This window comes from Megalobrama amblycephala, linkage group LG9 (genome assembly GCF_018812025.1).
Source record: "Megalobrama amblycephala isolate DHTTF-2021 linkage group LG9, ASM1881202v1, whole genome shotgun sequence".
NCBI classification, from domain to species: domain Eukaryota; kingdom Metazoa; phylum Chordata; class Actinopteri; order Cypriniformes; family Xenocyprididae; genus Megalobrama; species Megalobrama amblycephala.
Window position 1 is genome coordinate 17,161,089 of NC_063052.1, and position 25,430 is coordinate 17,186,518.

General features: G+C 36.7%; 1 protein-coding gene and 1 long non-coding RNA gene across 2 annotated transcripts; one reads left to right on the forward strand and one right to left on the reverse strand.

Moving 5' to 3' along the window:
• Window positions 1-1,329: 1,329 nt before the first annotated feature.
• LOC125275182 lies at window positions 1,330-3,161 on the reverse strand. The gene is made up of 2 exons (XR_007186394.1): window positions 2,988-3,161; window positions 1,330-1,643 (listed from the first exon to the last, which is right to left on the reverse strand). It is a non-coding gene; the product is annotated as an uncharacterized LOC125275182 (long non-coding RNA).
• Window positions 1,636-23,895, forward strand: spag1a (sperm associated antigen 1a). The gene is made up of 8 exons (XM_048201899.1): window positions 1,636-2,108; window positions 3,434-3,533; window positions 4,095-4,247; window positions 5,717-5,871; window positions 9,277-9,418; window positions 11,178-11,304; window positions 11,522-11,648; window positions 23,242-23,895. The coding sequence occupies exons 1-8, from the start codon at window positions 1,745-1,747 to the stop codon at window positions 23,244-23,246; spliced, it is 1,173 nt and encodes a 390-aa protein (XP_048057856.1). The 5' UTR covers window positions 1,636-1,744; the 3' UTR covers window positions 23,247-23,895.
• The last annotated feature ends 1,535 nt before the right edge of the window (window positions 23,896-25,430 follow it).

Here is a 25,430-nt window from a genome sequence, read left to right on the forward strand (position 1 = left end):
TTTTCTTTTTTTTTTTTCACACATTTTCCAAAGTGTTTGTATGTACATTTTTGAATTATAAACTGTTATTTTGGGCTTAAACCACTGACTGAATCGTGTGTAGTGACTAAGGTTTAGGATAGATGATTTTTTTTTTTTTTTCCCCCATCACAAATAGAAATATTATTAATGAACCATCATTAAGGTGCGTTTACATTAGTGAAATAACGTGACCCAAAAAAGTTACCAATAGAATACTATAGCGATATATGAAGTATAACTCACACAGAAGTCACTTCAGGTAATTTTCTGTTAGTCAACATGGCAAATTTGTGCAACCAAATCCCAATGAAATCTGTGTGAGGAAATTTTTCACCCCCATACGAATTTCCTGATCATGTGGAATCCTACTGAAATGACTGAATTTTGCCAGCAAAACCAAAAAGATAAATGTGATTGCACCTTTATTAGATTGAAAATTAAATATGAATTAAAGAATGTAATAGTATTTTGTGTCATTATAGTATTATTTTTAGATTCCATGAGTTTGTGTAAAACATGATGATCATGTGATCCAGCATGATTTAAAAAAAGAGCATCTTGAGCTTCAGTGGATACAAAAACAACTGACCATCTGTACAAATGAATTCAGTTGATTAACATTTGGATGGTTAAACGTCTTGAAATTCTAAAACTTTATTTACATGCTCTTGATGTGTCTGGGAAACATTTACTGTAGTAAGTTTTACTAACAACGAAGATTCAGTACACATGGTTTTTTGAGTTGTAAATAAAACAGATTATTGGAGTATGTTTTAAAAGAATGTCTTTCTGATTCAGAATTTCATGTTTAATTCAATAACTGAAATTTATTAGTAATTATTTTAGGAAAGTTAGGAAAATTGTTTCTATACCAATTTTTGTTTTCAGTGTGGTTGGAAAAAATGTGTTACTGTGATCAACATTTTTATGGCTGGACAGAATAACTTGCCTTGTATTTGAACTCATTCTTCATTAGAAACGGCATGTTCTAGCAGGTATACACAAAGACAAAGTTAAACGTGCCAACGGGGTGCAAATACAAGGAACAGTAAACAAATAAAAATAAAATAAGAATACATAAAACAGAAACTTAAATCAAGCACAGAAGAGGAAACGATAACGATAGATTTGCATGTGATTATGCTCACATGTTTGCTCTCTCCTACATGATTTGTTAGTCATTGTTGTGTAATATTCTTGAAATTGGGCTCTATCTTGCATCAAAATTCAAGTATACACTTGAAGTCTAAGGGAGTAAGCTATTTATGTCTTGTTTGTCAGCACAAAATCAATATTTTAATTCTTCAGTGAGAATAAACACCTATGAGCTTTATTTGCTTATGAATGACAGTATAAAGCACGGAAATTGCATCATAAGAACATTCGGGAGCCGTGAAATAAAGCCAAGTCTTCAAGAGCACGGATCCTAAACAGTGTCGGCTGAAGGTCTCTGCAGCTGATTTTCTGCCCGGTGAAATCCAGCAGGGCCTTTTGAACTCCCCTGGCTGCTGTCTCACAGGAAACCACCCCCACTCTGCAGCAGCAGCGCAGCCCCTCCCCCTCGGTGATGTCACAGCTCAGTGCACCCGGCAGGAGGTGTGTCTTCCTACTTCTGGCTTAGCCTGTACAGTTTGCGCAGGGAACAGGAAGAGAGGGAGAGTGCGTATGAGTGTGTGTGTGAGGACGAGAGGACGCTTTACTCTGGTAGGGACTGAGGGCAGCCATGGGGAATTCACAGAAGAAGGCCCCCGGTCACGGAGAGGGAGGGGGCCCGCACTCTCAACCTGGGACCCCGGGGCGCAGGAGGAGCCATGGAAACAACACAGCCAACTCAAAGGAAGTCCAAGGGAAGAACACGGCAGCGAATGGCTCCCTTCCAGCCGACAAGAGCCAGGATGAGCCTCAGGGCTCTAGTCCTGCGATCAGTGGCACTGCTGGGGAGAGCTGTAATCTGGACGCCCCGTGTGGGGCCCTTCCTCCTCCACTGGCCAGGCTCAAAAATGAGGGCAATATGTTGTTCAAAAATGGACAGTTTGGGGACGCGCTGGAGAAATACACACAGGCCATCGATGGGTGTATAGAAGCTGGTAGAGTACAAATATTCTGTTTTGGTTTTTTATTAGAATCATACATGACATAAGTTTTAAAACAGTAGATATAACAGTTTTCGGTGTTACCAAGATTATATATGTATATTTTGGTAAGGTGTTTGTTTTGGCAAGGTGATATTCTGGTACACAAACATAAAAGTACTGCGTTTTAAAAGATGAAAGTATTTTGTGTTTAATTATCTTGAAATGATACTTGTTAAAATAATATATTTAACAGGTTTTGGTGTTACTAAACTGTCATTTATTGTATACTAACTTAAAGTACAGGATTCTAATTTCTAATTAACCAAAATATTTCAAACATTCTGGTGGGGTAAAAGTATTTATCTTAAAATAATGTGTGTGTGTGTTAAAAAAAAAAAAAAAAAAATTTAACGTTTTTGGCGTCACTAAAATGCCATTTTTGGCAAGGTTACAGTATGTATTTTTATGCTTTTTATAGTATACTGACTTAAAAGTGTTGGATTTTTCAAATTAATTAGCATATTTCAAAGATTCTGGTAGGGTAAAAGTATTCTGAAATGATATATGATGTAAAATAGTATATTTAATGGGTTTTGATGTTACCAAGATTGTATTTTTTGGTAAGGTGATTGTTGTTTTTATAGTGTACCGACTTTAAGTATACTGGGCTTTTCCAATTAACCAACATATTTTAATGAATATGGCATGGTACATAAGTATTTATTGTGAAATAATATATTTGTGCATTGTTGGTGTTACCAAAATGCCATTTTTGGCCAGGTGACAGTTTATAGTGTGTATTTTTATACTTTTTAAAGTTTTAGATTTTTCAAATGAACCAGCACATTTTAATGAGTCATTTTGTAGTATGGAATAGTGCGCAAACATTACCTAGATCCTGTTCAGCAGCGCTGAGTAATGCAGGGGGAGGTATCCAATGCCAGTTCATAGAGAGGCTCGGCTGTCTAGATTTCCCACGGAAAAGGTTTTAAACTGGATCGCATGCATTTTAGGGACATGAGCTGCATTTTTATATTAGAAGTGACAGTGTTTCACAAGTCTGCTGCTCACTTCCGCCACATTGCATTGTGGGTGTGCCCACTAAAGTTACGTAATGGGTCTTTTGAAAGATGGGATGTACCGTCTTTCTAAACTCAGCTTCCCCGGAGTGTTTTTTCTATGACTAGTTGGGTTTGTAACATGATATTAGATGACTAAACAAAATGTTTTCCAAAATGAATGGCTTCCTGCACTATGAACCCTTCCTCCCACATGTATCCATGCAGAACTAAAGCTGCTTTCTCGGTCTATTTTCAGTGCTGTGCTTGTATTTGCAGGTATTGACAGCCCAGAGGATCTTTGTATTCTGTACTCCAATAGAGCTGCATGCTACCTCAAAGATGGAAACAGCACAGACTGCATTCAGGACTGCACCAGGTTAACCGCACATTTATATGCACACACTGTTCATTGACCAATCAGTCAACGGCCAGACTTTCACCAAAGCCACGATGCTGCGTTTAGCTTGGATTTATGTGTGAGGTAATACCGCAAGTGCGTGTGATTGTCTCAAAAAGATTAACACCCAACGCAGTTAGTTGCACAGTAAGGAGCTTTACCGGCAGACTGGTTAACCGGCACAAAGAACCTCGGCAGTCTGTTACCATGTTCTGCTTCATTAAAGGGAAATAATAAAATAATTTTCATTCTGTCAATGAGTCTTGTAATCATACTGTAGTTTCCATACAATCTTGTTTAGATTCATAATCCTACAATACACCATAGAGGAAAGACACAAGACATACACTGTTTCAAATTGATAAAGAAAATAGACAATAATTGTTTTAGCTTATACGTTATTTTAGCAGGAATATTTCAAAACACTCAGACACATGCAGCTTCATGAATGGCTTCCTATATAGAGTTAGAGAGTTCATTGTAGGGCACAGGATCAGAGAAGGATCTTGATCCTCTGTGTTTCATCCTGTTTATTTATAGGTCCCTCGAGCTCCACCCCTTCTCCCTGAAGCCCCTCCTCCGGCGAGCTATGGCGTATGAATCTCTGGAGCGTTACAGGATGGCGTATGTGGATTATAAGACAGTACTGCAGATAGACATCAGTGTGCAGTCGGCTCATGACAGTGTGCACAGGTATAATTCATAGGCCACAGGGAAACATACATTTTCTGAGTATTTTAATGTGCAAAAATGCAGCAAAAATGCAGTTTATTACTGTCATTATGCTGTAAAATAAAAATCTAAACATCCTTAAAATATCCTTAAGACAAATTGCATAATATGTTAAAAAGGTGGTTGATTATGATTTAACTTTTTTAACTTTAGTTAGTGTGTAATGTTGCTGTTTGAGCATAAATAATATCTGCAAAGTTACGACGCTCAAAGTTCAATGCAAAGGGAGATATTTTCTTTTAAAGAATTCGCTGTTTAAGGACTGGTAGGGACTACAACAAGCTTCTTCCCGGGTTAGTGGCATCACTAACCCTAAAATTTAGATAAACCCTGCCCCCGAGAACATGCAACAAAGGGGTTAAGGCCATGTTGGGCTGCTTTAGAGAAGAGGAAGAGTTGTTGTAGTAGGTGTTGTAGAGTGTTGTTGCCATGCTGTCATTTTACGCCGGACTGCTTCACAAACGAGGGTCAATTCAACGCTGGATTTGCAGAAAAGATTAACATGACGGCACATGCTAGTCGATGAGTTGAATCAACTCCACAACAACTACATAAATGTATCTACTAACCATTCTGATATGTCCAGTTGCATTCTAAAAGTTGTAACTTTTTCCTGAGTCTCTCCATCAGCGCCCGACTCCTGTTTGAACAATGTAAGGCTGAACACCGTTACTGACAATCGTCATTTTGGCTGCGTGAGATTCTCCAGCTTTGTTGTTGTTGAGCAACCGAATCGTGAGCTGTTAAAGCTCCGCCCTCTTTTGGAAAGCAGGCCGGGAGAAGCAGCTCATTTGCATTTAAAGGAACAAACACAAAAACGCAGTGAAAATGATCTGTGGGGTATTTTGAGCTGAAACTTCACAGACACATTCTGGGGACAATCTTGTAAAAGGGACATTATAGGTCCCCTTTAAGACTAAAATATATTTTGAATGTTTATGCTTCTTATCCCATTGGTAGTTTTTTATTCACTCTCAGAACACTTGTTAATATGGAGGAATTTTCCGTCTTGATTTTTCACAGGTGTTTTACTTGTATTTTGCATTATGCATTGTGTTGTGTTTTAGGGTTATATTAAATGTCTTTAAACTTAATAGATAATGTCCTGGCAGAAGGTTAGCAGTATCTTTTCTGTTTTCTACTTTTTTTCTTCTTACATTGTTGTTTTAATTGTAAATTAAAAAAAAAAAAAAAAACGAGTTGCCAATAGGCTGAAAAGTAAACTTCAATATTCAATGAAACTGAAAATAAGTATTATATCTTAAACATTTTTGTCCTCAAGTCCATAGATCTCATTTCAAGGACATTTAAATATAAGGAAAATAAGTATCTAAGGAATTTTTTTTTTTTTTTTTTTTTTTTTTTTTTTTTTGAGGTGAAATGGTAAAAATTTCAGTTATGTCTGATTGCGTTTGTGATTATGTTCTCAGAATCACTAAAATGCTGATAGAGCAGGATGGTCCTGATTGGCGAGAGAAGCTTCCAGAGATTCCAATGGTTCCGCTTTCTGCCCAGCAGCACCGTAAAGATGAACCCAGTGCAGAGGTTCTGCAGGCCCGCGCAGCCAGAGCAGAACAGGAGAAGGGTGAGTTAAAGCAGATCCTGCACCAACTCAAGAATGAGCAATAGTAATAGTGATGCTTCTCTTTAGAAAGCACAACTAACTAATAAGTATAAACAGTACAGCTATTATAGTTTAAAATTGTTTATCAAAAGCAAAGATGTTAACAACTTAATTAACAATCTATAAAGAAATTAGGTACAATACGGTCTTTCTCAATTGAAATGGCCCATTTTTGAACATATATCTTATTTGCAAAGGTTGATAAGGGTGGGTCTCACTCATTGATGAGTGAAACGTGCATGCGAATGTTTTCACAATTCATGATTCAATAATGATTTATCAATAACTTTAATACTAAAAATAATTATTCTAAATTTCAACTTAAATCACATGTTCACAAAAATGACATACTCTGGATGGCTGTATGTGAGTGGGGATGATAGTTATTTAATCTTAAATATATTACAGTAAAAGAGTAAGAAAAGGTGCAGTACAGCTCGAGCTGCAAGCTTCCTCTGCATAAATATGCAGATATGCGTAGCTGGCTAATTGAGAGGCCTGTATCTGGGTCTGTATAAAAAGTGTTTATTGTGTTTGAACTGGTTTTGAGACAGAGTGCAACAGTGGCCACCCCTTTTTCAGCAGCACTGGTTCCTGGAGTTTTTTTTTGTTTTTGTTTTTTAATAGTGTTCATAAGAGTTATAAGCCATGAACCAAGCCCATCAGCTAAGAGGTGAATCACAACACTACAAACTTTGTTTTGAAGCAAAAAAGTTTTGAAAATCTGACAAAAAGACAAAGGTACAAGACTGTGTACTAAACGATTTTAGTGAGGGAAAGAACTACAATCACATGAAGCATTACGAACAGCATAACTAAATTAAAAAACGATGGAGAAATATAAAACTACTCATTTACAAATGTTAATTATACATATAAAAACAATATATTTTAAGTTTATTGCAAAATATGCATACATTTTTAGTATATATTTCAGAATTTTGAGAGCATAGGGAGCATAGATATATAAACATAGACAGCGCATTAGCGGCTGTTTCTATGGGCCGCTATACGTAAGCCGTCTGCCATATTGGAACATTCGAGAGCAAGTTGGCTGAGCATCTGCAATCGTAGCTAGACACATGTATAAATATCTATATCTGCAATAGACTTAAGCAGATGATTTTGCTAAACTAGCACAATACAACAAGACAAAGCTGTCAGCTAACACAACAATAAAAAATTAGAATCAGAAGATGTTGTGGCATCATTGATTCCAAGATGGTGTGTAGGTTGACTGGAGCGGTCAAATGTGGCATCTACATATACAAATCTACGATAGGGAAATCGACTTGATTACATAAAGAGCTATTTTGGAGCATGTTGCTTTTTGAACTCTCTGATTGGTGTAATTTTCTTTACAGCATCATGGGTAATGTAGTTTTTCACCAGGAATTCCACTGTTAAACATGATTATTTTAAAAATAAGCTGAAATAATGCAGGCTGACTGCTTCCGTCGAAGCAAATACCATTAATTAACAACTTAAGTAACACTCAGTAGGTCTGTCCTTAAAGGGTTATAAGTTATCAATCAAAATCAATTTCTTTATGGAGAAAATGAATAGAGTTTTTACTTCCAGAACCCAAATGTTGCACTCTATTACTTGAGGATTTTGCTGCACATGCTTTCAGACAAAAGTATGTCTTTAGCGCGGCACATGTGTGCTGAGAGTGATGAAAGGTTGTGAGGAAAACCTTTGTGTGGAGGTTTTTTGGAGTGTTTTATGCAAATTACTGTCCTTGGGTTTGCAGTGGTTCATTTAAAAAAATTCAAATTCATTACCATTAGAATAAGGTTAAAAAAAAAGTTCATTTGCATAGACGGAAAAGTTTCGTGAGAAGTTCTCCTGTAGGTATAAATATGAATAATCCACGCAATTATCAGTGAATGAGACACACTGATTGGAAAAAGTACAGCATGTAACCAGCAGGATTTTAATAACTCACAGTGGTTCAAACGCTAACCAACATAAACCAGTCTGGACCAGCTATGATATTCATGCTGAGGTTTTGAAAGATGGTTGCATGCATTAAACATAATGCATTACAAAACAAAAATCCATGCTGGAACACTAAAGAACTGCAAATGCAGGCCAGCGCTGATAAATAATACAGTATGATGCTGAAAAAAATGACACTGAACACCTTATAATAGACATTTGTTGGAAAGCCTTATTAGGTTTAGCATAGCATGTAACGTTTAGGCCCACATTTTTGCTGTTTCCATGTTTACAATAATTATGCAAACCGTTTTAGTCACACGCTGCATCTAACAGCATTTGTCAGCATGGATGTACCACACTTGATGGCAATCAATTATGTAAAGGTGTAACATAGTCAGCTTTCATCGTAATGGAACCAGACGGCTCCGGTTTCATTCTGAGCTGAGAAAGGAAAACACACATGATCACACAGCCACACATCAGCGTCTGATCACATTAACAATGGGACAACCTTTGCTCTGTTGTCCTTTGAGCCAGATGATGTCATAATAATGGAAGTATGTTATTCCAAAAGCATTTGCTGCCTTTATTGGAAATGAGATACAACTACCAGTACTGCAAACTTTCCAAACATTCTGCCACAAGTCTGTGTAGTGTAGTGCGCCTCGTTTGTGTAACTCGTACGATAACATGTCCAAGTCTCATTTCACCCTAAAATAAAAAAGAAAATTTACCAGTGTTGTTATTACAAAAACTAAAGCTATTAAAAATTATGTTTGTAACTGAAATAAAGCTGAAATAAAATATAAATATTAGAAATGTTGCAATGGCAACTAACTGAAATAAAATAAGATTGTTGACATAAATACTGAAAAAAGAGTGCTATAATTAATATTATAATAATAATAAAGCTAAATAATATAACTAAACTAATAAAAATTACAAAAGCATATAAGAAAATTTTTCAAAACTTAATGAAAATGAAACTAAAATGAAACAAAAATATACAAATAAAAGCTAGTTCAAAATATAAATCAATACTGTAATAGTATATAAATAATACTAAAATAACCCTGGAAATTACATTTTGAATAAAGAATAATTAAGCCTGTTTGTATGACCCTTAAAATTAAACATTTTCATGTCAATTCTCACTACCGTAATACAATAATTTTGATCTTTGATTTGTTTATTTACATTATTAAATTTGACTGGGAAATGAGCTTAAAAGTCATGAAAATGTCAAAAAAATAATTTCGTTACATCTGCCTTTTTAGAGCAGAAAATTATAATTTAATGAAGAGGGACATAACTTCCATCCCAAGACAGAGAGCCGTTGTCTCATAAAAAAATAAGACAACGGCTCTCTGTCTTGGGATGGAAGTTTGAAGTTTAATTCTACTGTATCGACTTTTTCCACAGCCAGAAAAGCAGAGGCTCGATTCACATTGCTGAAGCAAGAAGGAAATGAACTGGTGAAGAACAGCCAGTTTCAAAGTGCTGTGGAGAAATACAGCGAGTGTCTGGCCATCAAACCCAATGAATCTGCCATCTACACCAACAGGTAAATGTGTCCAATTGATCAGGTGGAAACACGCTTTACAACTGTTTTTATTAGCCAAAACAGGCTGTGTTCAGAATAGCACACCATATTACACATACTGTTTCAGCAGTATGTATGTTGTACTGTGTGCAGTATGCACATCTTCGGTATGCATGGAAAAGCAAAATTACTAACTACTTACTTACTTAATGTTAAGTATATAACAAAGCACATTGTGCAGAATATTATATCCCACAATACAATGTGCATGACTCAACCTTGCACTTGACAAATATCCAGTCAGTGTGTTCATGAATGATCCGGTGTGACGAATTATCAAAAAACTGCAAAATAAATGTTTCATTTGAAAGAATAAACTTAGGTCATGTGACATTGTGATGTTATTGTTATAACTAAGGCCTAGTCCACACGTACATGGGTATTTTTATAAAATTAGTTCTTCCTCCATTTTTTTTTTTTAAAATTGCGTCCACATGAAAATGCAAAAACACTGTCAAGAGCATGCCAAACCAACAGGTGGCGATATAACCCTAACCGTAAAACCATGTTGGCCAATCAGAAGCCTTGAAAAAAGGTTATTACCGGTTCTGGTTCCGATGTCACAAGCCAAAATCTCCAGTTTCACCATCAACATGACAACACTGCAACCGGAGTTTCTAAAAATATTCACCCTGGCAGAAGTTTTCAAAAAAGTTTGGTTTCAGTGACCGGATACTGCGTTTGCATGTGGACAAATGGCCAAACCGCACAGAAATAGCTGCGGTTTTGAAAATACCCGTGTTCGTGTGGACAGGGCCTAAAATTCAATACATTTTCATTAAATGAACTGAAGTTGAAATAAATATAAATATCAGAAGAAAAACTTAATGAAAAAAATGGGAAATGTTGCCTTGACAACTAACTGAAATAAAATAAGTTGAAGTACTTAAATTACTCAAGTCGGCATGAAACGGAAGTTTCGATAGTCTTTTCTTCCTTATTGTGACATATATCCGAGTGACACGGCTTCTTGAACAAAAAAAAAAAATCAGAAATTGATTGGATCATTGTGGTTTGCTATTGCTGTGATCTCATGTGATTGACAGGTTGCCCCGCCCTCACACCAGTAAACAAATCACGAGCGAGGGGAAGTTATTTTGATTAAAGATTATGAAGGCACATGAATTAAAAAAAAAAAAAAAAAAGATTTAAAAAAAATGCAATATTCCATAAAAAAAGAATTGTCAATTTCAAGGTGATGTATTGGTGATTTTAAATCTAAAATAGATATTTAATAGAAAACATAAAAAATGTTGACAAAAAAATGAAAAAAGCACATAAAATGACAACAAATTAAATATATGTAATAATAACAAACTATACAAATAAAATGTAATTAAAAATATAAAAGAATCTATAGTAGTACATAAATATCATAAAATAACAGTAGCATATGAATGTTTGAAATGTTGTATAATGCATACTGTTGACATGCATTAGTATACACTGCGTAGTAAGAAGTAAGTCATACGCTAGTGTTTACAGCTGCAGTTTGGTGCTTTGCAGTTCACGCTAAATACTTACAAAGTAGCAATGAATCTTGAATAGCTGTACATGTTGTCCTGTCTCTCATTTGATCGAGCCTTCTAGAAAGTGCTGAGACTGGAGCTGCTCATACGAAGCTATTCAGTCAGCAATCAGCTCTGACAACTCGAGCATAAAACACCCAAGGAGAGTCAGGCCGCATTGCTGAATGAGAAATGTCTGTTGTGTTTTCCAGAGCTCTGTGCTATCTCAAGCTGGATTGTTTCGCAGAAGCCAAACAGGACTGTGATTCTGCACTCCAGATCGAGCCAAACAATAAGAAAGCGTTTTACAGACGGGCACTGGCACACAAAGGCTTGAAGGTTCATATTTTGTCATTATGCCGTTAATGGTCAAAAGAGATTATCTCTCCTTTATTTATGTGCATTTTACAAGTGGTTAATTCATTTAAACATTGTAAATATTGATTTTGTGTTCATATCAAGTGTGCAGTAGAGATAAAACTGACTAGTTGCACTACTGTTGAATTCAGTGCAGTAAGGCAGAGTTTAGATGGTCTGACTATATGTTTTCTCACAGGACTACCTGTCAGCCAGCACTGATTTACAGGAAGTACTGCAGTTGGATCCAAACGTGCAGGAGGCCGAGCAGGAGCTGGAGCTGGTGACTAATCTGCTAAGAGAAAGTCTAGTGGCTAATGCCCAAGGTAAACTCTCACTAGCCAAAGAACCTGAAGACAAGAATCTAACACAGACTATGTAGGAAATTAGTTCCTTGGTACAACACTGTTTCCTAACTATTTGCTATGCGATAATATTAAGATAAATAAGAATTTGTCTGAATTGTATCCAAAATCATTATAGAACGCTGCAGTGATGACTTATTATATGCCAACCAGGAAGTTTGCTGCACCCTTGCTTCCTTGACCAAACTTAACACGATTTTTACATTGGCCTTTGGATTATTACAGAAAATGAAAAAGCTCTGTGACCAACAAAAGTTTGATTCTTAAACGTTTTGTTCATTATGATAATCTTCAGAAATGAACACATTTATGAATTTTGAAGCCTAAATACAATTGCTAGAAGTTAAAAGCTAAATCCAGACTATTGCTGCGTTCACTCCATGTCAAATTACCGTAAAATAAAGCTCTGTATGCTTTTGAAATGCTCTCATGTTACCTTGATATCACACTGCACAGAAATGCTTCAAATCAAACACACCTTAAATCTACAGCGGCCACGTAGCTCTCAGAAAATTACGAGTTTACAAGCAAATACAAGTTCTAGAAGCATGTGAAGGCGTTTTACAGTTCAGAATCATTATGGTAATTATGACATGGCATGAACACACCTTATAAACTAACTACACCACGGTCACATGACAACAACGACACCATTAGGCTTACAACAACTGTTTCAGTCTTTATTTAAAAACATTTTCCCTGAGAGTTTGAGTTAGAATAGTTTGCAAGGGTGTGGTTATTAAAGGGTTAGTTCACCCAAAAATGAAAATAATGTCATTTATTACTCACCCTCATGCCGTTCCACACCCATAAGACCTTTGTTAATCTTCGGAACACAAATTAAGATATTTTAGTTGAAATCCAATGACTCAGTGAGGCCTCCATAGGGAGCAATGCCATTTCCTCTCTCAAGATCCTTAAAGGTACTGAAAACATATTTAAATCAGTTCATGTGAGTACAGTGGTTCAATATTAATATTATAAGGCGATGAGAATATTTTTGGTGTGCCAAAAAAACAAAATAATGACTTACATAGTGATGGCCGATTTCAAAACACTGCTTCATTAAGCTTCAGAGCATTATGAATCAGCGTGTTGAATCAGTGGTTCGGAGCACCAAAGTCACGTGATTTCAGCAGTTTGGCGGTTTGACACGCGATCCGAATCATGGTTTTAAATCGTTATTATTTCTGATGTCACAAACTTTGTAACCAATCACGTCAACATGCCAGCGGGCTTTAGCATATCATTAACTGACCACGCAAGGGAGTCTCAAAAGAAGGTTATCCCGGTATATTTTTCTGTTGATACGAAAAATCGGGTAGATTTAGCAGTAGGGCAGGTGTATGATGCATATTACGATGTTATGATGAACTATATGCCTTTCTCAATCTCCACTGACTTGTTGAAAGTGTTTCTAAAGCCGAGTTTAGACTGCACGATTTTCAAAGTAGTCGGGTCACTGTTCTTTTCACACTGCATGACTATCTTGGCCAGCATTCAGTCACTGCTGTTCAAACTGCACGATGGATCGGCGACAGAAGGTTTCACACTGCGTGACTTTACAATAGGAAGAATCGCCGACAACTCTGTCTGGCACACAAACTACGTTTCACAACCAAACACACGCGAGATGTGACAAGGAAACAACGCGATATCATGAGTGCAAGACCGGAGTTCTCACGTGAGACTGGGATTATTATTAAAAACGGTAGTCCACAAGAAGCTTGCAATATGAATTGCCTGTGCGCTGATTTGCAGCGAAAACAAGAAAAAGAAAAGAAGAATATGGAGGAAGAAATGGTTGGGGAGATATTGTGATATTGATATTGCTGATATTGTGGTCTATAACTCCTCCCCGAACTCCCCGCTGCTCTGTATCTTGCTCTCTCATTGGCTGTCAGTCATCGCTGATGTAGTTTTCAGTCAGAACACTTTTCACACAGCAGGATTTTGAATTGCCCGTTTTTCGTGGTTTTTTGAAGCTTTGATTGCGTTTATAGTGTGCAATATAACATGTGTTCATGTTTCGCGTGTAAAAAAACACAGTATTTTTCACATAATTTACTTATCTGTATACCGCTGTTTCCACTGTCATAAAAACGGGCTGATGACTTCCTTGTTCTATGAAGTCCCTCCTTCAGAAATACGTAACGAGTTCTGATTGTGCCAGCGGTTCCTGTGTTGTGATTCGACAGCAGCTTAGCGAACCTTGCCCGGAAAGGTTCACGCCTCTTACCATAACGTGGAGATGCACGCGCTCAGTGTTACTGTAAACATGTCTTTAATTTTACCCTATCAATTTGAGCCGGAATCAGACCCGGTGATTGGACTGCGGGATGAAAATAACAGCGTTTCGACGACATAGCGACAAACACACTCTACAAACGCAACTCTTGTGTATTCCTGTGGGCGGAGGTTAGTCAAAAAACTGTTTTAGTGACGTCATTAAAGAAGGAAGTAGAGGGATGTAGTCCAAACTGGCCGTTCGATGTAGGCGACTTCTGTTAAATAAAATATCTCGCTTGGCATTGAACTTTGAGCTTTAAAATTTTACAGATTTTATTTATAACAACAACATTACACACTAACTAAAGTTTGAAACATGGGATCACGAAGAACGGGACCTTTAATTTCCATTACGCGTCCTACGCACATTGTAAAAAGCGATACCATTGTGCAGCGTTTACCTCAGTAAGTTGACCGAGTGGATCTCGTCTGAGCTTGTGCGAGTGAGTGGAGGCGGGGCTAATTATCATATTCATACATCCATGTATATTAAATGAGGCAAAGGTGTAGAGTTACATTCAAGCTTTTTTAATTCATTTTATTGAATTTATTGAATTTCATTTTCATTCATTTAATTAAGAATTTTTTTCACAGGTAAAAACATTTAAATATGCAATTTTGGTGATCAAAAATTGAGTTTTAAGGCATAAAATTATTGACTACACCTTTTTGAGGCATTTATCCAAAAAAACATTTAGAAAATCCACTAACTTTAAGATGATGGAACTGGAAGTCAAGGTCAAGGTCAAGGTCAAGTTTATTTATATACCTTAAAACAGCATAAATTGACCAAAGGCATTTACAATAAACACCAAAAGAAAAAAACATAAAATTAGAAAATCATGCAATATAAAACAATATTTAAGGTCCCGTTTTTCGTGGTTTTTTAAGCTTTGATGATGGAACTGGAAGTCAAGGTCAAGGTCAAGGTCATTGTGCCAGCGGTTCCTGTGTTGTGATTCGACAGCTCTGAGCGCACCCAGAGCCATAGAGAGCGCTCCTTGCCCAGAAAGGTAGCCTCTTACCATAACGTTGCTGCACATAGTTTTACATGTGGATTATTGTGGTGTTGTGCCGAATGAACACAAAAGACAATAATTCCCGAGAGACTGAACTCTTTAATCTCCACAAGCAGCGACAGAAAATGTACAACGTTAGCACTCACTCAGAAGAGTACCTCATACGGAAAACAGCCATATACATAAACATAGTCCCCTCTTGTGGCCATTATGTGCACTGCAGTCCAACATTAACTATTGCAGTAAGGAGACCACAATTATAATTTTCGGGAACCGAGTTAAACATAAATTGTAACCATTGATCTCTAAGTACAGCGTCCCTGGGAAGGCCAAACAAAGGTGATTGGACTGCGGGATGAAAATAACAGCGTTTCGACGACATGGCGACAAACACACTCTACAAACGCAACTCTTGTGTATTCCTGTGGGCGGAGGTTAGTCAAAAAACTGTTTTAGTGACGTCATTAAAGAAGGAGGTAGAGGGATGTAGTCCAAACTGGCCGTTCGATGTAGGCGACTTCTGTTAAATAAAATATCTCGAAACTTGGCATTGAACTTTGAGCTAATAAAATTAAGACAGATTTTATTTATACTCTAACAACAACATTACACACTAACTAAAGTTTGAAACATGGGATCACGAAGAACGGGACCTTTAAGACTAAAAAAATTATATCAAATTACACATATGCCTGAGAAAAATAGTATGTTTTGAGAGAAGATTTAAATGTAGAAAGAGTAGGGGAAAGTCTAATAGACACAGGTAGGGAATTTCAGGGCTTAGAACCATGAACTGAGAAAGCTCTGTCACCTTTGGATTTAAGTCGGGATTTTGGAACATTTAATATCATCTGGGTGGAAGATCTGAGCGTTCTCACTGGGGAATACAAATGGATAAGTTCTGAAATATAAGAAGGGGCAAGACCATGAATTGATTTAAATACAAATACTAAAACCTTAAAATCAACTCTGAAATGAACGGGTAGCCAATGAAGTGATGACAGCCCAGGTGTAATATGTTCTCTCTTTTTTGTCCCTGTTAAAAAACAAGCCGCAGCATTCTGTACCAGTTGTAATCGCGAAAGCGAGGACTGATTTATTCCAGCATATAGAGCATTACAATAATCCAGCCTGGTTGAAATAAACGCATGAATAACAGTCTCCAAATCACTAAAGCTCAGAATATTTTTCAGCTTGCGAAGTCCCCTAAGCTGCAGAAAACTGGCTCTAACTACAGAGATGATTTGTTTATCAAATTTTAACTCAGGATCAAGGGTAACTCCCAGATTTTTAACTTTATCACTAATGTTATCTTGAAGGGGGCCTAGGGTAGAATTTATGTTATTTAAAAGGTGTGAAGGGCCAAACAACATAACATCAGTCTTCTTCTGATTTAACTGAAGGAAATTATTGTCCATCCAAACCTTAATGTCCTCTAAACAAGCTAGCAGAGAGGAAACTGAATCAGTACCTGATTTTTATGGAAAATAGAGCTGAGTGTCATCGGCATAAATGTGATATGAAACCTTATGGGACTCAAAAATGAAACGAAGAGGGAGTAAGTATAAGGAAAATAAGATTGGACCAAGAATTGAGCCCTGGGGCACCCCACAAGTGACGGGAACTGAGCTTGATGAAAATTCTCCAATTTCCACCAAAAAATTCCTGTTTGCGAGATATGATGCAAACCAATCTAGTGCACCATCACGAATGCCAACTTCAAGGTCTAATCTCTTTAACAGGATACGATGATCCACAGTATCAAAAGCCGCACTTAAGTCCAATAATAGAAGAATAGTACAGTTGCCAGAGTCTGCAGATAGTAAGAGGTCATTTACTACCCTCAAAAGTGCAGATTCAGTACTGTGTTTAGCTCTGAAGCCAGACTGAAAAGGATCCAGAATGTTGTTAGAGATTAAGTAGGGGGAAATTTGATTTAGTACACACTTTTCCAGAACTTTGTGCAAAAATGGAAGTTTCGAAATGGGCCTATAGTTATTAAAATCAGAAGGATCGAGATTAGCTTTTTTGAGTAAAGGATGGACCACAGCCTGTTTAAGGCAACATGGTACAATACCCATTTGTAAAGAGCTATTGATAATAGAAAGAAGACTTGGCAACACAGAGGACAGAACATCCATTAGTAACTTTGTGGGAATGGCATCAAAAGAGCAAGTGGTTGGATTCATGCTAGAGATAATGCTCAACAGCTCAGAATGTGAAATAGTCTGAAAATTAGAAAAAGCAGAGGGGCAAATATTTGCATATTGATAATTCTGAGTTAAATTACTAGAGATCTGTGCCCTAATTTCAGTAACTTTGTTTATAAAGAAGTTGCAAAACTTCTCACATAAGTGCTAAAATGTGACTCGTTTACGAGTTTTGGCCTACAAAAATATGTCATCCCTGCACCACTATATACCCTCATTCACTATTCACAGCATTACTCCACTAATATAGTCTGAATAATATACACTGAATGAGCAAATGAAAACCAGTGAGCAATTTCGGACACTGAGTGCACCTAAAGTGTTGCATATGGCTTCTTCTGACAAAATGCAGAAATTCATTCTGCATGACACTCACAGTGCATCAGCTAGCCGTTAAGTGGGCATCACTTGGACTCCTTTTTGAGGTACAATATGGCAGTGGTTCCAAACCCTGGTCCTGGAGTACACCCAACACTGCACAATTTAGATGCCTCTCTCACACCCATCTGAAGTCTTGGATTCTTTACTAACGAGCTAAAGATTTGAATCAGCTGTGTTTGATTAGGGAGACATCTAAGGGGCCATTTACACGACACCGTTTTCAACTAAAAACGCAAAACTCTTTATGCGTTCAGCCATTCATTTATACGACAACAGCGTTTTGGGGGCCTGAAAACACAAACGTTTGAAAACGGGTTTTAAACGGGATTTGAAAACGATACCATTATTGTCTTCATGTAAACTACAAAAATGCTAATTTGTGACATCATGCGCATGTGTATTACGTGTTCAGTCTATAGGTGCGTAGTTTTTCTTTACAAAGTGACCTCGCCAGCTACTGGCCTGGCATGCATAATACAGCGTTTTAGATTCAAGTTACATGTCACCGCACAACCTATATATCCCAGCATAAAAGCTCCCGATAAGTTATTTGTCAGCAGCTATGTCACAAACCACTGTTAATTTTAAAAGAAATGCAAGCATACTGTATGCAGGATTTGGCATGACAGAAAGCACACTCCCATTATAACCAAAGAAAAGTTGTCACTGAACTTCTGTTATAATCAATGAAGCTGAGTTCAAAATGAATCTCTTATTTACTTGTGTACACTTTGTTATAATGTGAGGATTTGTGAGCGTGCAGAACTCAGAATCCACTCACTGCTCAAAACGCTGGGGTTTTTGTTCAGTCCTAACTTAAACACCTCTTATTGGACATTGCATTATTGGCTACATTGCTCACCGCTGCAAAAACACAGAAACCTTTGCACTGGATCACTTACCAAATCTCTTTTGCCAATATATGCTATTATTACGGTGAAATGGGCAGCTTAAAAGCAATCAGAACCAACAGTCAGTGGTTTGAGTGAGAAAATTCCATGCTAGTCAGGGGAATTCCATTCTGTGGCCAGCCTTGTGCAGCCATACACACACTCCGCCTCAACAACACTGAATGGCTGAATGAGTGGACTCGATTATGTTCAGTTTCTAACGCTACTACAAATAACTGTCCCTTCAAATAGTGCATATATAAGGGTTTCAGACATATTCAATGGGTATTCTCTAGCTAGTGGTCTTTACTTCCTTATTAGGAAGTAAAATGTAGAGAGGATGTGGCCACTATTAGAGAAACGGGTGAGAAAAGAAAGACCCAATTGTGTGAAACTGAGGATGAATCTTACCAGAGAATTAAGTCACATGGTTATTGCTAAATAACAGATAAGAAAAGGGTACAAGAATTTTGGCCAGAGACAAATTCAGATGTCCTGCAGGCGTCTCGGCTTTGTTGCTTTGTACAATTATGTCTTAATTTGAGTTCTGGAACTCTGCCTCTAGAGCTTAATTTGTAAGGAAGAGGGTGCGAAAAGCTAATCTCGGTCTCGCATCAAAGCCTATCAGAAGAGCGCGTGACGGGATCTCTCTGCAAGCCCTGTTGCACTGGCAACGACACAAGTAGTTAATCAAAAAAAAAAATTTTATGACATAATTCAAAATACATACTCAGTGATTGATACAATCTTTGTCATGGAATACCCTTTGTTTACAGAGAGTTAAAGTTTGAACGTTCTTGTTGCCTTTTAATTTATTTTCAAGATATTATGGCTATTAACTGAAGCAAATATGACATTCGAACTAAAACAATTTTAGTATTGTAAAAAACATATAGGCTACGTACCTGAGATAATCATTGAGCTGTCACAAAGTCCCTTTAAGACAAGTAATTTCACTCGGCGGCCATCTTTGAAACGCCTCTCGGGCATCCTGGGCATTCATGCAGCTCCTATCTCTTTGAATGGGGAAACATCAAATTCTCCAAAGCTGTTTGCCAAGCATTCGATTAAATTTCATATTTGAAATCACCAATGAATTCTGACAACAACCGTCTCATAATTTTTTTTCCCCAAACGCTCGAATCATGACAAAAAAAACTGTCTTTTTTAGGCTGGATCAAGCTAATGCGCATGCGCAGACCTAAATGCGCGTCTCTTGTGCCTCATTTCGGAGGCGCGCGTTTTCTAACGGCCGCTGCAGTGACGGGATGACTTTACCGGTCGGCGATTGGCTCTTATTTTGAAGGCGGGACTTATGCCGCGTTCCAGGCAACCCGTAACCCGTGTTTTTCCAACCTTCTACCCGTGAAAGTGCACTGGAACAGCAGTCAAAGCCGTGACTTCCCACCTGTGAACTCGTACTAGATCGATGCACTCCCAGTTACGGGCTTTGACGTCACATAGCCCGCGAAACAACAATGGCAGCCCCTACGGATGCGGTGTTTATGCAAGTGCACGGTAAAATAAAAGGTATAACAGCTTCTCTTGCCTTATGCGCCGTTTTCCTCCTCTGTTTCCCTCAAATAAGCAAGGAGTAAGCACCTCTGGCGATAGAAATAATTGTTAATGAGCATAAGCCCCGTACGGTCTGCCATGTTGGTTTGTTTACACTTTTACGCAGTTTGGCGTGATTTTCCTGGAACGCTACAAAGTCGTGAGTCGTGACTTGAAGTCGTGACTTAAGGGCTCAAAAATCTGCCTGGAACGCAGCATTATTCCGCCATATTGCGCGTTAAACTTTCTCCCATTCAAAACAAATGAGTGACATGTCTTGTGTTATTCTATAGTCTTTGGCTGTCAGCCACGACCTCACAGAAATAGAAATGATTCCAAAAAAAAAAAAAAAATCCACTGTTGCTTGTTGCTGCGTCTAGTCTGGTTAGGACACGGTGCAACAGTTATTTATACAATTTTAGCCTACACATTTATATTTAAGCAATATCACAACAGTAATTTAACGTAAGTTACATGTTAGACACGGTTACATTTTGTCTATTCTTGTTTGGCCAATGAAAATAATTCACACAGCAATGCCAATCGGTTGAGAGAATAATTCACTGACTCGCCGCCACCTACTGGCGTAACTGTGTAACAAGCAAAAAGAGCCAGAAAAAATCCCTACCACTAATGCATACTGGAACCAGAACTGTTTATATTAAGTTTATAAAAATATCTGATAACAGAATGCAGCAACTGACCAATCAGCAGTGTAATAAAAACACCTACTATTTACCCAACAGCCTCTATAATCAGCCATCTTACCTCAGTGAACTTTAATCTTAGGTTTTGCTGATTAGTGGTGTTTACTGAGGCATGGCAAGGGTCATTATTACTATTGCTCATAACTGAACAATTCCCAGACCAAGTACTAAACTTTGGCCTGTAACTTGTCCCACATGTTTATGCAACAGAATGGTTCCTCCAATCGATCAGGTTTTGGAAATTGTCATCCACCTGCATATCATCATGGTGGCAGTGAATTTAAAAAGATAAATGTACCATGCTCAGTTGTGTTTTAGTCATCTTTTATATAACAAACAAATACTTTATCCCCCTGTTTCACAGACAAGGCTTAAGCCTAGTCCCAGACTAAAATGCATGTTTGAGCTGTTTTATCTTAAAATATGTCTGTGTCATTGTTTTGACTTTTTTTTTTTTTTTTGTACATGACAACAGTGCATGTTTATTTGACTTGTAAAGTATCATATTCATGTGAGAAAATAGACAAAAGCTAAGCCATATATTGAACAGTTAATAAAACAATATGAACAATGTGGATCTACTTTTATATTACTTTAGAAACCAAAAATGAAGAAAGACACATGAGGTACTTTTTTATTTGATTTATTGTAAACTGAAATTTACCCCAGTACAATTTTATTTTCATTAGTTTTCCTGTTCCTTTTTGGCAACTTGTGAGATGTATAGATCTGTGCTCATTTTATACAGGTTTATTAAAAAAAAATGGTGGCGAGTTTTGTATACGAAATAATAAAAAAAATAAAGCTTGAATAATCGTTCTTATTAAGAATGGCGAAGTTGGCGCTATAACTATAACAATAATGACAGATGAATGCTAACACTGAAATCACTTTCAGAACATTGTTTTCCAGATGATAAACAATAAAAACTGACAGCCAATCAGAATCCACCCGACATTAAAGGTTGATAGACGACAAAACTGCAGCACTCGCTTATAATAAACAGAACGTTATTGTGTTGGCGTGGTCTCTAATATTGTTCTTGATGTGAATGTGCCTTTATTATAAATGATTAGGAAAAAACTTTCACAATTTTGTGTATTAAGTTTATTTGTTGTCTTTCAAGGTTCATCATACGCACCAAACCTAGCATTTAAAGTCAGCATGAAATGGAAGTTGTGATAGTCTTTTCTTTCTTATTGTGACGTATATCAGAGTGAACCGGGTCTCCTTTATGACCCCAAGCGATCTCATTGGTTCAAATTGCTTTTAAAGGATTAGTTCACCCAAAAATGCAAATAATATCATTAATTACTCACCCTCATGTCGTTCTACACCCGTAAGGCCTTCATTCATCTTCGGAACACAAATTAAGATATTTTTTGTTGAAATCTGATGGCTCCGTGAGGCCTGCATTCAAAGCAATGACATTTCGTCTCTCAAGATCAATAAAGGTACTAAAAACATATTTAAAACAGTTCATGCGAGTTCAGTAGTTCTACCTTAATATTATAAAGCGACGACAATACTTTTTGTGCGCCAAAAAAAATAAAAAATAACGACTTTTCAACAATATAGTGATGGGCCAATTTCAAAACACTGCTTCGGAGCTTTACGAATCGAATCAGTGACTCAGATCTCCTATCAAAAGGCTAAACTGCTGAAATCACATGACTTTGCCGCTCCGAGTCATTGATTCGATTCGCAAAGCTCCGAAGCAGTGTTTTGAAATAAAGGTAGAACTAAGGTAGAACTACTGAACTCGCATGAATCAAAATATCTTAACGGGTGTAGAAGGACATGATGAAGGTGAGTAATAAATGACATTATTTTCATTTTTGGGTGAACTAACCCTTTAATAGGTACTCTTTAGTGCCTGATTACAATTACAGTTATGATAAATGCTGTTTCAACTACGTTATAATGACCATTTATGTCTGTATTAGTTAGCTTATTTATTAGCATAGCATACAGATAAGCGATTAGCCTAATAGTTTATACACATATTTGCACTAGTCTCATCCTCAGACGTCACGCCTACGGACCGTTGGCTGAACGTCTGATGCACATGGCACACTTAACCGGAAACACTTCAGGACTTTCAAAGCCGTCATCTGGTTGGTTAAATTCTACAGGATGTCCGGGAGACGCGCGTGTCGCGTTCTATAATGGTCTGCCTGGAAACAAATGCTGTGACGCCAAAAAACATAAAGTTATGTTTACCACAGACCTTATTTTACTCAAAATTGAAAGCCCCCCTAGGAAAATCTCAAATCTGAATAAGTCTTCTGGGTTTTGACGCCACTATTGCGGTGATGTCATGTGAGTGACAGGTTGTCCCACCCTCGTGCCTGTAAACACGTTATCGGAGAAGAAATGTCATTTGAGTCAGAGGGAGGGGAAGTTGTTCTGATTAAAGATTGATGGCATATGAATTTAAAAAAATGATGTGCACAGATATCATGGCTTCAATATGACTGACTATGATTGTTTCCTCTCTGTAGGTTGACATCAATACAATAATGAAATGAACAGAGAGCTACAGGAAGAACAGAGCCTCCTTCATTAAAGCCAGATACAGCGGATCCAACGAGCCTGAGAATCCCAGAGATCCCACAGTCCCGCCACAAGGGTCCATTCATCTTTGTGTAGACTGTCATGCGCCGCAACTAAAGTTTCCCTCCCAACAAACACTCATCTCACGTTCTTCTAGGAATATTGTGTCTGATGCAATGCTGACAATGCAAAGCATGCAAAACGGTTCATAATCTCTAACTCTGGCTTCAATAGGCACGTGTGAGCATGGCACGGCTGGGAAGCGTGTAACAAACGGGATTCTGGGGTTGTGATGTGATGGTTGTCGTGTGTATGAGAGAATGTGCCTTTTATAAGAAGCTGTGGCTCACATATGGAGTGATTTAACACTCTCAGACGAAATTGTATAGGAACATTTAATTTGCTACATTTAAAATGTATCATTTCTCAGGATTTAATATATTTTTAATAGCTATTCCATTGTACTGTGTAATTTAAGAATACATGTAGGCCTAGCTCATGTAGTGTATTTTATTTTATTATTTTTTTGACATCTTCCAGCCTTCAGCCCAACTATTGTCTCAGTGCATAAATAAAACAAGATCTCACAAGGTATGAATGTACAATAACATTATATGTAGTTTTTCTTTGGGAATGGGATGTCAGCAAAAGAATGTTTCAGATAAACAAATTTGCATCAGCTAAATAAATTGCTTTATGAACTTCTAGGTGTTTGCTATTAGACATGATTATGTTTTGTAATTATAAAACAATTGTTTCATAATTGCAAAAGCACTGCAAATATAAAGCAAAAAAGCATCCCCTGTGATTTTAAAGAAAAAGTCTATTAAAATAGTCAAAAATACAGTAAAACATGTAATACTGTGAAATATTACTACAATTTAAAATAACTGTTTGCTAATTGAATATATTTTAAAATGTTATTTATCCCTGTATTTAAAGCTGAAATTTCAGCAGCCATTACTCCAAGCATGATCCTTCAGACACAATTTTAATATGCTGATGATTTGCTGCTCAAAAAACTTTCTTATTATTAATGTTAAAAATAGTTATGCTGCTTAACTTTTGTGAAAACATTAGAGCTTTGCGATTAATCGCTAAAAGATCGTGATTATTTCATGGTTATTTCTTCACACCGGAACATTCAAATCTGCGCTGGTGCTGCTGCTGACCCAAAGATCAGTTTTCATGTATGAAACAGCTTCATAGTATCATTATTTTTATGTTACAAGTGATCAAATTATCACAGAGATACTGGGATAAAGGTATATAGCTTGAATATAAACACTGATGTGTATGGAACCGATCAAATCCATTTAAAAGTAACTTGGCGCTTCAAATAACGATTGCATCGTTTACATTGTTACAAGTGAATTAAAATGTCTATCATTGAATCAGTCATTCAATTGATTCATTCAAACCCTGATTCATCCAGTAATGAGCGAGTCATTACATCATTTGACCAAACAGATTTTTTTTTAAAATAATTAATTCAAATAATTTAAACGTTTTAATTAGACTGCACCATTTAACATTTCATCAGAATGTCTAGTAAGTTACATGTTAATTTATATAGTTGTCTCTTGTCTGTTTAGGATCGTGGGAAAATAGGGATCTCTATTTGGAGACAAAACAAAAACAAAATCGTGATTCTCAATTTATCCAGAATCGAGCAGCTCTAGAAAATATGATATATAATTTTGAGGACTCTGATAAGTTTGAAGAACAGCATTAAAAAAATATTATAATATAGAAAAACATTTATAAATGTCTTTAATTTCACATTTGATCAACATCCTTGCTAAATAAAGGTATCAATTTCTTTAAAGAAAAATATATATAACAAGCCTACACTTTTGAACAGCCGTGTAAATATAAGCATGCATATATATATATATATATATATATATATATATATATATAACATTTTACATGTTCATTATATGAATATTTTAATTCAGTAACATTAACAATCTAAATTTCACAGCATTTATTAATCTTAGATTCTGAACAATATGGCATTGTTTTTCCACTTAAACATGTAAATGAAGGGATTGAAGTATTTTATTTATTTTTAAAAAATAAAACTACATATTTGATTCATTTTATAGTTTGAAATATTTCTAGGTCATTAATC